We start from the raw sequence: 13,541 nt of genomic DNA, 5'->3' as shown, positions 1-13,541 counted from the left end.
TGAGATTTGAAAATGATCTTAGACTATCTCAAAAAGATATAGTGATGAAACTAAACTTCAGTTCTCCAGTTGTTCTTACACACACACTCTCTCTCTAAAGACACTCAGGGAGATAAGCACAACTGGAAAGCCAAAGCAGAGCCTTTGAAAATCTTTGAAGCCAGCCAGCTTGGGCCACAGTGTGAGGCTGTGTGACTGATTAACACTTTGTAATGTCCTGTCTTTCCCTATATAACTTGGAATCATATTGGCAAAAAACACCAGAAAAATTTCACTCTCTCCCTTGCCATGCTCCAACTGAGCAGGTTCTGCTTTTAGCCCCTTCTCAGTATGAAGCCGCGCACACAAGAAGTTAAAACTATCAGGTAAAGCAAAGCACTATCTAGTTAACATCTTAAAACTGACTAATCACATTTATTGTTGTTTTCTTTCCTAGTCTGTGAAGACTGAAAAAGCAGGAGTTGAAAAAGGTATGTTTAGTAAAAAAAAATTTTTTAGAAAGATTCTTGTAGAAGTCAGTGAAAACATACTAAATGCTTTGTGGATCTTCTTTATTCAGAGGCAGCAGACTACATATACGCCAGCATACCTGACCTTCCCAAATATTTCAGGCCTTCCGCACTGAAAAGTACAGCACGTGCTGCCACCGATGATGAAGAAAAGAGAAAAGGTACTGCTTATTACTAACTCCAAAGGGTGTCAATATGTGCAAAGACTTCCTATAAATTGAATCTAATACACTTTAAGGGAAGGATAGACATTACAGATATGGGACAATGTTGTTCTCATTTAAGCTGTGTTATGTTATCAGTGAGGTCATCAAAACTGAGAGGTGGGACACTGGTGTAAGGTATGTGCCATTGCGAATAAGGATCAAGTGTTTTCAATATTGACACTTCCTTCCAGCACTTCATTCCCCTACCTGGCATAACTTTAAGTAATTCCTCCCTTCGTGTCATACACTTCACATTTTCTATCAGCACTTATACCTACTGGGCAGCCAGCAGTAGCCTGGTTATCTCCCAACTACTACAAAGCCTCCTGACCCTTCTGAGTGCCCAAGACTCTTTAGTCTTGTAGCACGTTGAGTTCTTTCAACTGCTATTGCCCAGCACAACACCAGGGGCTAAGGTTAAATCTTGCTTTCTCAATCACGTAATGAAAACTGGCTCCTCAACAGCTTATTTTTCCTCACAGAATTAGATCCAAATGAAAATAATTTTTTTCCACTTCAAGTTTTGACAGGATGGAAGGGGGCCTTCAAAATGAGAATCCAATATATTGGTTATGTATGTGATAATTTCACGTTTTTGATAATTCATTCTAACAGTCACTTCTTATCACTGTCAGAACTCTTTATAATATTTCTTGCAGCTGCTGCACTATCAGTTTAAGCACTTGTTTCTTTCAACAGCATTGTTTGCCATGGAAATTAAAGTTGAAAAAGACATGAAGACAGGAGAAAACACAGTGTTATCAACAATACCTCTTCCCTCAAAGGAGTTTAAAGAGACAGGAATTAAAGTCTATGACGATGGCAGGAAGTCAGTCTATGCAGTGTCCTCAAATGGCAGCACAACACAAAACGGGATGGATGAACTTGCTCCTGTTGAGGTGGAGGACCTGCTACGGCAGGCAACTGAAAAAAATGCCCAGTCTCCCACAGAGTATCATGAGCCTGTGTTTGCAAACAAATTTTGCAGGCCGGTTACTCCTCAGAAAGACAAATTAGTCCCTGGACCAAAACTGGAAGACACTCACAGAAGACAGATGAATGGATTTAGCAATCATCAGAAAGAATTCTCCTCCAAAAGAGAGCCCTTTATGCAGCAACATAAAGAGAATGGGCTTGATCTTCCAAAGGTAATACAGCCAAAGTCTCCCTCTCCAGTACTTTCCCATTCAGAGAAGAAAGTGCACACTAACCCTGAGAACAGGATGGTACATAACGAAGAAGGAAAAGCTGCACATGAAGAATTAGAACTTTACCAGAATACAAGAGAAAGACATAACGAGACAAGGTTTTTAAGTCCCTGCCATCTTAACGAAACATCCTCTGCACCTCAAGATGAAGAAGATGTTCAATACAGCATTGTCCAAGCTGTACCATGTTACGTGGATGATTCTGAACCAGTAACAATGATTTTTATGGGTTATCAGCGCATTGATGACGATGCAGAAGCAGACCAAAAGTTGTCACGATACGATGGGGTTATCCGTGCAGAATTAGTTATCATTGATGATGATGATGATGACGACAGCAAATCTGAGAAACCAGCGTATCATCCCATAGGCCACCATAGTCAGGTTTATCAGCCACCGAGCAGGAAAATCACAGAAGTCCCACAGACGAACGCTGTGAGCAGTCTGGGCACGAGCCTGAACAAGGTACCCCACAAAAATTCCATCTCCCTGCAAGAACAAGAGGAACACTTAAGCTCACCAACACACCGTGCTCATCTTCACGACCAGGTATCTGGAGACGGTACTGAAGATCCCTCACTAACAGGTAACAGAAAAGGAAAATCATGTCACTGCTGTTTGCTCATGTAGCAAACTGATACTCTTACCTGCTAGCAACTGTTTCACTTCACTATTTAGATTGTTTTATAGACTAATATGAAAATACTAATCATTTCTTCGCTCTTGTTTGTTAACAAATGCCCATCTGCATTTTGGTACTGTTGAATTATTTCATCTTTAGCAATGCACTAGTTACCATAGTTTATTTTCCAAATTTTGGTATCTCAGAAAAGCTATTTCTGTAACCTTCAAAGACTAAAAGTGGTTCTCTTTCCAGTGACAATTAAAAGTTCCATTAATGCTACCTCAATTAGCAGAATTAGTTTTCATTTCTGCCGGGTAACTAACAGCATTGCTTCTTAACACTGTCTCCTTACTGGAATGTTTTTGTGCCTATCTGCATTCTAACTACTTCCTAGATAATCCAAATTGATACTTAAATCAGAAAGACTGTTTAATAACCAGCTTTGCTTTGTATTTTCTGTAATCAGCATTGCCAACCTTGCCTTAACAATGTTTATGCAAGTTTTAACATTTTTTTGTTAACCTGAGTTAGATATTTTTATAGCCTCTGAAAGACAATGCAACAGTTTTCATCACTACATGCGGTTAGTCCATGCAGTCCGTAGTGTTATTTTTTAACACTTTTTATATTCTATTAATAGTCAAGTTGTCTATTTATTACTATAAAGTTTAATTATAAAAGGTTGAAAGAACAATAGCAAGATGTTCCAGAAACAGAGAAAGCTCTTTATGATTGCGTTCCACTTAAATCCAGTTTAATTGTATGCGTTAAAGTATATTTACAGAGCAGCAGATTTCAGACAGTAGTCACATTCCACTTCAAGGAAAGAACACTGTACTTGAATTATAGGAAGATCAGGGGTCCTGATCCCACATTCTCTCCCTGCTCCTCTTCCAGACTATATTCTGAATAATTTTGCAATTTGGCACCAAAAGTAAGTTTGGGCCCTGCCTAAAGCTGCATTGGCAGCCCAGCATTTCTTTACAATGCAGGTAAGGCCAGGAGAGAGCGCGGTCATTGGATCACATAAGGAGTTTCAAGTATTTTTGCATCAGTATGCACTGATTGGGAAGAGCTTTTCAGTACGTAATGCTCTCAGTTTATAGGAGTATCAACCTCGTGCAGCCATGCACACAACAGCCTGAAATATTCCAGCAGTGCTGCCCAGCCTCTCTGATCAATGAGGCCACTGCACTTTTCTATCACTTGAGAGGACCTTTGCTTCTCCCAAGCACCAATCTTGCCATTTGTGCACTTCCCTGTGTCCTCCAAGAACAAAGGCTACTGCCAGCAACTCTTATGCCAGCAACTGAAAGCAGAAGTAGCTGGTACAGGCAAAATAAATCACTCCAGCAACTGCTCCAGCCCATTATATTTTGGGGATTGTCCCTTAATTCCCGCATCACATATGTATAGGCATATAATGGAGAAGCGACACTCACCCACCCACTAGCTGGTTGCTAGTGAAACAATTCATTCATCTTACGGCCTGCTGTGTGGGCGCTCCTGAACAGATCCTGGGAAAGATGTTTCTAAGAAGTAACTATGAGCTGGCAGTACCATTCAGATGGGCCGTATACAGGCCACGAGATGTTAGCTGAGCACATCTATCTCTAAAAACCTTTGTTTATTTTTGTCTCCTGAAAGAAGCATCTGAAACATCTACAATTTTCCCTGCCACTCATAGACACTCTGAACAACCTAGGTTCTCTCTCTTTTGAGGTTAGTGGAAAACAAACACTGACTTTCAGGGAAGGGGGATAAGCATAAGTCTGTATTTGGTCTTACCCATTTACTTACAAGTATTCCATGAAGGAGAAAAAGGCCAATTAGGAAAAAAACTGGTCCCAATTAAATTAAAAGCAGTTTGGCAACTGCCTCAAAAATACATCCCAACAGTCGGCACTGCCTCCAAGTGAGTGTCTTAAGTGCCCAGCAGAATTTGGAACTAAGCCATATTACTCTCTACCCCTCAACCTATTCATTGCCACTCCCTGGGACATTTTGATCAGTGAAAAAAGCCAGGAAGTGACTCAATTTTTCCCAAGCAGTCCTGTAATCCTACTGTGACTTCTAAAAAGGAAATAAAACCAGGAAAGCCTCTTAAATCTAGAACAATGCATTACACAGAGCTGTTTCTTAGGGAAATAAACTGTTTTCAAAGCAGCCACCGATGCCCAGCCTAGCAGGTTCACCCTAAACACCACCAGTGAAAAGAGGGGAGTCAAAATTATTTTTGGTACCTCATCATTCATTACTAAAACAACAAACTGTACAACAGAAAAAACAATCCTCCCTGAAATGGAAGCTTTGGGAGGTAATTGCAGCATTTGAACATTAAACAGGCACTGAGGACTCTCTGAAAGAGGATGGAAAGCAAGGAAAGACAGGACAGACCAGGGAGATGGTCCCTTATGTAACAATCTTGCTTTGGGAAAGAAATGAACCTTCTGAGCAAGTTACTGAAAAAGTTAATGATGGCCAAGGACAACTAGGAGGCAGAGGAATTGTTCCATGTGCCAATCTATATAGAGAAATATTAGATTAAATTAGGAGCTTTCATCACGCCCCCAAACTGACAGAAATGTAGGACATAACTCTTTCCATATGGGAGCAATTTTACTTTCTCCTTGAGCTTGGTGGGAGACCAACATCTTGAAGCACAGGCCCTCAGAAAAACCATACAGAGAGATGGGTGACAACGCTATAATTAGGACACCAGTGTTTTGCATTTTAGAGTTTATTTTCTTCTTTAAATTTCAGTCAAATGAATTAGTGTGCAAATGTTTTGAAGATTCAATACTCATTAGGGAAATGGGGGGGGACAAAGGCTAGACATAATGGAATGAAGAAGGAAAGAAAAAACTGAAGCTGAATAGGCAGTAAAACCTACTGACAGTGTGGAACAGGCTCTCATGGGACATGAAGGTCCAAGGCATTTGGCAGGTAGCTAGTCTAGATGAGCTAATTTTTTTCCTTATCACTGGAAGCTGTGCAACCTTCAAAAAACACAATGGAGACTTAGCTCCATTTGCGTCAAAAAAAGTAACATACAACAAAACTTTTTAATAGAGAAACATTCATACATGCCATCTGTTTCTCTAACACATACAGCAAGACAAAAAATGGACTATTGGCTGTAAATGAAGCATCAGACTGATTGTTCTCTCAAACCACAACCAGGACTTGAATCCTTCAGAATTCCTTGATCTGCAAACAGTACTGTGGGTCTTTTTAAGAGCTAAACTTAACATCAGTGGCCCTATGATATAAAGTTACACTCAGATGCTTCTGATTTGCAACAACTTCAGCATTCAAAACATAACTCAAGTTGGACATTTGCTGACATGCATAAATCAAGTAAACAGCTGCTTTGAGCCCCTGTCTCTCAGTACAGACACATGCAGGATGAGAGAATGAGACATGCTATTTTGGGTGACTCTTCAACCTAACATGTCAGAGAGCTGGAGATTATTCCCACTGCGTTCTCAAATCAACTACGCGGTAGGGGGAGGTTCTTACATATCAAACAACAGCATTATATTGCTGTTCTAAAAATAACCTTAACATTTAATCATCTGCCCTGCACTGCCACTTTCAAACTAGCCCACATTATACCCAGTTACAGGTAATAGCCATACTGATGTTTATAGGAGTACTAAGTTACTCCATCAGACAAATCAAGAATGTGACTAACTCCCACTCTGACTCACTACACCAGCAAGAGAGGAAAGTTTTCGGTGAACATCAACACAAAAGATAAAGGCTTCCAAACAGTTACAGCTCCCGCTGAGGAGTTTAGTTTAAACAAAGAGTTTGTTTAATTATTCATACATCCTTTTAATCTGTCAGCATCTAGTCAAGGACAACACCATCTGTCTGCAACACCTTAGTGAAGGTAACAAACAAAACAGTTAGAAAAGAGCTGTGCTAATTTTCAAATAGTGATAACAGCGTATTTTCTTAATATACTTGCTTTATTACAAAAGTTACCAGAACTAATGCCTTCTACTGATTTCTTTCTGTAACAATAAAACAACGCTTATTCTGCTGGATTAACTACCGGAGGTATGTGTATTCTTCATTTTTCTAAATAAGGAGATTTAGCATCAGAAATAGAAAATTAGTCTTAAAATGCAATGGCTTTGTTTTCTTTTTTTCAGCTCTGAGAATGAGAATGGCAAAGCTGGGGAAAAAGGTGATTTAACAGCTGTAATGACATGGAAGTAAAATTTACTACTCAAAGCAGAATAAAGCTAAGAAGAGTTTCTTCAACACGCCTTTTTGGATCATAATGCTTGTTTTACTCCTCTGGTATAAGCATCTGAGTTATTTTGCCCTCTGCATAATCCAATGGACTTTAACAGACTTTTAGATTTGACCAACTACCACATATACACAAATCACATCCTGGATCTTGCTGAAAGTAGTGGAAACTTATTTAAGACGATAAATGCAGTGTATATCTAAGTATGAAGACACGTGCGTACCTGTTCCCACCATCAGGAATACATTGTTGCTATTTACACACACCAGATAAACACCTATCTCCATGGAACTGCGCAGGACATTGTTTTACTTCAAAATGTGCCAATCTACCCGATTTTGATTGAAAATGCTGTCCCAGCATTTTTCTAGCAAAAGCATTGGTTAATAAAAAACTAAACATGAGCAATAGGCGCAGGAAGAAATGTAAATATAAAAGCTGGTTTCCAAACATACCACCTCGGCCAAAATTTAAAGCATTCCTTTTTAAGTGACAGCAAAACAAACCAAAAATAGTAAAGTCAGCATTTAAGTATTTAGCCACCTTCTAGAGCTCCACAGTCCACCCACCCTTCTATTTTACATACAACAGTATAGCCATCTTCAGGCCCTGCTCCCGTCCCCATGCCACATACATGCTGCCCACCCATAACTTCGCAGACTGGTCCTGTGCGTAACACTATGAACAGCCTGACCTCCCTCCCAAGCACAGTTTCACCTCCTAGCTTGCTACAGAAAGCCCTGCTTTTCCAGGAAACTGGTTGCCAGACAGGCAGTGCCTGTCCATCAAAAAAACAACCAAACTGCTTAGCGTACAGGTTTCAGTTGGCTAGGGAAGCTAAAATTAGTGCAAGCCTCCCATCAGAAATACTGAGTTGCCAATGGCTTGTCCGGCAGCCACTGCTGGGCACAGCTCTCCAGCAAGGTCCAAGGCTCCCATCAAGGAACAGGTTAATTCCTTCCACATGAGGGAGGGGCTAATGGCCCTTAAAGCAGCCATAAGGTAGAATTACACTTAGAAAAATCACATGCAAGTCAGGTTTTTCCAATACATAGTTCTTGGGGGGGGAGTGCCTCACAGCACTACATCCTTATATTTAAATCAGTATGATAGCTTTATTTTGCTAGGCCTTAGCCTGGTTTGCATCACTAAGCAGATAAAGGTCAGGTGGTGTTTCTCTAGTATAGCTGACTCAAATTATGCACCAGCAAAAAACCAGCCATAACTTTTTTGCTGGTCTTCCTCGTTTCAGAGCAGGAAACTGAAGCTACTACCTCATACTGAGGCACAATGGTAGTAATCAGCTGACTTGTAGCCTCTGAACACTTGGCGGCTCCCAGTCTGAAGTGAGTAATAATCTCAAGTTTTAGGACTTGTCAGAGATGATTACCTGAAGAGTGGAATAGTAGATAAGAATAAATATATTAAATATTACACTTTCTGTCTACTCTGGTTTTTTTGGGTTTGGGGTTTTTTTTTGTAGTGGGTTTTCCCCTCCCCCCCTTATATTTCTTCTTTTATTTGTTGATTCTGGGAGAAAAGGGGGTTACCCTCAACTCTCTATTTTTACATCTTCTCAAAAGGTTCTTAACAGGATACACCAAAAAGTGAGGGAGTAGGAGAGTGATATGAAGTAGTCACAAGCAGTTTTTGTAACAGCAGCAGATTGCTATGGACACTCATCCCCTGCCTTCCCCAATAATCTGTGCTATTAAACTTAAATAATCTGGAAAAGGCAGCAAAAATGCTGCTGCCAACATAATATTATTCAGAGTAGTTTAAAAGAAAGGAGCCTGAAGAGAGAATTTACAATAGTGAATGCATAGTAAATCTACAGGTGAAATTCACTACCAATACGTGAAAAGTAACATAAAAAAATAGAAGTAACCCTAACCATACACAGCATAAGAAGTAGTGTTAAGTTGATGTTACGAACCTCTTGGCTAGGAAACAGAACACCTTGGCATTATTTTAGATAGTACTCTGAAAAATACCAACTCTGTGCTCAGAAGCCATGAAAACAAAGAGAGCTTTAGGACTCATTAGGGAAGGCATAGAAAACAAATCAAAACACAACTGTGTCATAGAACTTTGTATTTAGAGCTTGAGTAGAATTTGGTCAGCCCATCTCTGAAGAGACAAATAGAGAAGGGTAATGAAGATTATGAGAAGTGCAAAATGGCTAAATACAGCAGCAGTCATGCAAGGGAAAAAAAAAACAGTAAGGGACAGACATGAAAGGCCTAGAGGACTGTGATAAAAGCAGAAAGGTAAAAACAAAATACAGATCATTAAAGACGATATCAAGAAGCACTTTGTCACACTGACTAATTAAATGGGAGGGCAAAAGCATTAATTTTAATAGTTCCTTGCACACTTCACAGATAAAATCCCATCACTATAAAACTTCATGGTCCAGATGCAGTTTCTAGCTTAGGACATCCTTGCACGAATTCTGGCAAGTAGCAAGGAGATCTTGCTGGGAAGAGAAAAATATCACTGCAGTCTTGTTACATCTTTTGCTCTAAGCACTCCACTTAGTACCACTTCTGGAGACAGTATGGGGCTCAGTAGATCTGTGCTTTGCCATGTGGCAATTCTGATGTCGCATATATTAAAACTATTCCATTTGTGCCAGATGAATCTGAAGTGTCCCACACTAACACACTAGGTATGTAACAGCATGGATATCAGGTCATTAATTTGGAGATACAGAAACACAAAATGGAACATTCAAGAATTGTGTGCTTCTGGGAAGCCGGGATGTTCACCATCTAAGTGCTGCAGCCCCAGAGCTTTCCCACATGCCACATCAGCAAGAACAGTATTACAAGAAGGCAAATCATCTTTTTCACATGTCAGTACAGATGCCATGCCATGCAAAATTCCAATTCATCGCTGAAGCTGAATGATTTCTAAAGCCCAGCAAGACAAAATTCTCTCTGAAACAAAGCCAAAGCTCGAGTCCTTCTTCATGCAGTATCATTTCTCCAGGATGACTCTCATAGATACCTGGTTCAGTGTGATGCAGGTGTTCAGCTTTTGTGGTTTGCAATATGTAAAGTCACTTTTGCACAGCGCCGAGGAAGACCATCAGAAGCTATACAGTGGTTGAATTAGCTCATGTATACACCAAAACAGATGGTACCAGGCGTGTTCTGAAGCACTTGTCCTGTGCCAATTCTGCTATGCCACTCCCTCAGGAGGTAAGTGAAGGCAACAGCTCCCCACTTCACATATACCCCTTAGAGAAGCTGGTATCAGACTGATGCGAGCAAAGAATTTCTCCGAATTACTACCAGATCATACCTCTTAACCATCCTTCTATTCACTTGAAGTCTTTCTTACTTCAGCCTGCACTGAAGGTCTAAAATCACTGAGGTATTAACTTCTGCATTGAAATGTAGAAGATTGCAGTTTTTCCCTCGATTGCCATTCACCATAAGTTGTTTAGAAAGGCATGTACCCATGTAGAGCACAGTTTACACACATGACAAACGAAAACAGGCCGTAACTATTCAAACAAAAGCTTAAGCATAGACATGAAGTAAAAACCCATTTCATAATGTCTATATGTATGAACTGGCTTGAATTTAAAGATCAAATTTCTTAATAAAGCTTGAGAATTTTTCTGATTAGTTCATGTAGGAACACATCCTGTTTTGGACATCCTTTACATGTCTCAACCTCTCACTGACTGATTGAAGAAAGCAAGCAAAATAAAAATGCAGTTATTTGAACAAGAGCGCCACGTAGTGTTACAAACCGGGATGGAAAACAAAAGGCAGGCAATCTCTCCCTAGCCTTCCCAAACCTGGGTAAAGAAAAAACATAGACATTATTACACTGCATATGAAGTCTCCTCATCTTGCGATTTTTGACAAAACAGAAAACAGTGCAGCGTTCAGTGTAAGGAAGAGAAACAAAGCACACCTTTTCTTAGTTCATTCTGCAGCCTGCATGTCAGCTAGCAAAAAAATTAGTTCAAGAAAGCAAAGTAGCAGTGAATTCCATTGCATTTGAGCTATCTGTGTCACTTAGTTTTCATTCAAAACATAACTAACAAATCATGTTTCTTGCATGAGTCAAGAGCACATGACCAGTATTTGGAGGCTGCACCTAACAACTCAATCAAAACAGTAAACTACTTGTTATGAGACTGATCACAAGTTTCTACCTGACTGGGAGCATTTGCCTGCCTACAAGAACCCAAAAAGAAATATGCTAATATTGCTTTGTCATCACAAGTTTAATCTGAGAGTAAAAGAGGACACTGAAACCTTCTTGAGCTCTTCTTGTGAAGAAGTTTTCTTGACTTCAGCGGGATTCCTTTATGAAGCAAAGCAATGACAACTTTCTTCCATACAATAATTTACCATTCAAGAAAAAAAAAAATACACAGCAGCCACCACTGTCTCTAGAACCAAACTGCCTGTCACATATTTTCCGGCTGATATCAAACACTTCCATAGACTTTTTTCTTCTCTTTTTCAAAAGGAGCATACTATAAATTTTGGAAGTCACTAGAATACAATGACACATTGCTTCCTCTTACTAGTCATGCAGTAAGAGGGCAGGGGCGGTGTGAACTAACATTGCATAAAATTAACAAGTTTTTCCATCAAATAAGTTACAATACTGCACATAAGGCCTCACATAAGAAACTATGCAACATTGCTAGCACTGGGAAGGAACAAGTTACCCTAAGAGCAACTGACAATTTTTCCAAGTTTAAAGCTGTATTAGATGTGGAACAAGGATTTTTTTTTTTCTTCTTGAGAAGAAACTCTGCACTACAGAGGCACACTATTTTAACATTCAATTTCAATAAGAGTTTCTCCAGGAAGAATTTAGATAGCTTTAATTTATAAAACAACATCTACAAAGAAAACAGACAATCCATTTTGCTGCTTGGCAAGACTATTCTTTTCTAGTTTCTATTTCATAGTGTTTTCACCTTACTAAAAGAGACAAAACCTTTTATTAAGATATTTACATTTCTGTTTTTAAAAACCCTGTGTATTCATTGTCACATACAAATGAAACGACACACAGTACAGCTATTGTATTACCGAAAGAATCTAGCATTAACTTTAATGTAAAAAGCCATCAATTGTGCCTAGGTTGAGAGATTTTTCTTCTATAAACTCATGGTATATGAAAGAGTCCCCCAAAACCTTAGAAGTAGATGGGCCTGTGATTCCCAGGCTTTGAAGGTTAGAGTTCTCAAAAAACCCACAAACCCACACAACTAGCCATATACTTCTTGCTCTCCAGCCTGGGTTTTGCCATATTTCTTCATAGTTCCCCTTTCCCAATCCACACATGACTTTTCCAGCCTCCAGGAGGAAGGGGGACGATTCAACTTACACTCATGTGCATTCTGCTGCTGCCATCGCCAACAAAGGAATTAATCCCAGCTCTATAAATGCCCTTATGGCTAAACCAATTACTTGAGCAGCCAAAAAGAAGATCACTGACTACAAACTTGTAGCTTTCTGAATATGACTTGTCCCTGCAACGGGCTGCATTGTGGATTTGGGAAGATGGGGGAAGAGACAGAAATAGACAGCTTTAGTAAATGGAGAGAACCACTACCTAACCTACACGTATGAGTATTTTAGAGCTGGCCCACAGGTAGTAGAGAGGTGTTGTTTATGATAGTCTATACCAAGCCAGGCCTCACCATTTCCTATTCTATCCGATACTCCAACACCTTTATTCCCAGCTAGCTTAGTAGCCCTAGGCTGAAGACATGTTCTGAAGCATTACAACTAAAAATTGATACTTTCCAGTATCAAAAATGACATGTGGAAGCAAACTGTGCATGTGTTTTTTGCAGCTCTGAGAAGAACTGTACTGCATGGCATATTAAGGGTTCATTTCTGAGATGCCATTTCAAGAGTGTTCTTCTGTACTCAGGCAAACCATGAACCAAAAAAGTTAAACAATATAGTCTCTTTCCATTCCCTGTACCTAGTTCATATATTTAGATAAATCTTTTGTTGACTAAAAAATGCCCCCCCATGTTCTTGTAAAGACAGTTCTGACTCCTAGATATGCCAGCTCAAAGGACTCTCACTTGACATTAACAGAAGTTGCTTTTCCTGAAGTCAAACCAACTCTTAATCTACATTTCGCTCAATAGTGAGAACACAACTGCAACATTCCTCAGCAAATATTTTCACTTCCATTTAAGCATCAAGTGGCATAAATCCACCTTATTTACACAGAAAAGTAATTCAAAAGCCAGAAGCAACCAAAGACAGCAAAACACAGAAATCCATCCACACAGATAGGTTCTTCCTGTTTGAGTTTTGGATAAGTACAACCAGTTTTAATGCACTTACATTGCAAACACATTTTCTCTTTATGGTTTAGAAGCACTGAGGGGGACAGGGCAGAACAGTATATTGAGTGAGGCAAATGGTGGTTTTACTAAGGGACTGAAGTTCCCAAACCCATATGCTTGTGTAAGTGTACTGCTCTCAGAGCAGAGAGAACATTTTTTGCATTTAACTGCAAAGATAGGCAACAGCACTTCGCTCATGCATCAACCTGCATGTGACAGTTTTTCACTAAGTTGTGGGGGTTTTTTAGTTCACAAAACTCATGAGCAGGAAGTTGTCACATCACGTGCCATTAGAACACAGTAAAGTCAAGAGATATGATAAGATTTCGGACCAATCATTTCAGTTTTCCTAATAATACTCACAAAAGGTTTAG

The 13,541-nt window shown here is 39.6% G+C and overlaps 1 protein-coding gene across 1 annotated transcript in view; it reads left to right on the top strand.

Annotated features, from left to right (window-relative positions):
* The window catches only part of PALMD (palmdelphin), a 28,034-nt gene extending 21,211 nt beyond the window's left edge, over window positions 1-6,823 (top strand). The window contains exons 5-8 of the mRNA XM_009810684.2: window positions 437-470; window positions 560-670; window positions 1,415-2,509; window positions 6,712-6,823. Of these exons, the coding sequence (XP_009808986.1) occupies window positions 437-470; window positions 560-670; window positions 1,415-2,509; window positions 6,712-6,755 (1,284 nt within the window). The 3' untranslated portion in view covers window positions 6,756-6,823. The remainder of the gene's footprint in view (window positions 1-436; window positions 471-559; window positions 671-1,414; window positions 2,510-6,711) is intronic.
* The last annotated feature ends 6,718 nt before the right edge of the window (window positions 6,824-13,541 follow it).

This window comes from Gavia stellata, chromosome 10 (assembly GCF_030936135.1).
Source record: "Gavia stellata isolate bGavSte3 chromosome 10, bGavSte3.hap2, whole genome shotgun sequence".
Lineage (NCBI taxonomy): Eukaryota > Metazoa > Chordata > Aves > Gaviiformes > Gaviidae > Gavia > Gavia stellata.
This window is presented reverse-complemented; position numbering and strand designations above follow the sequence as displayed.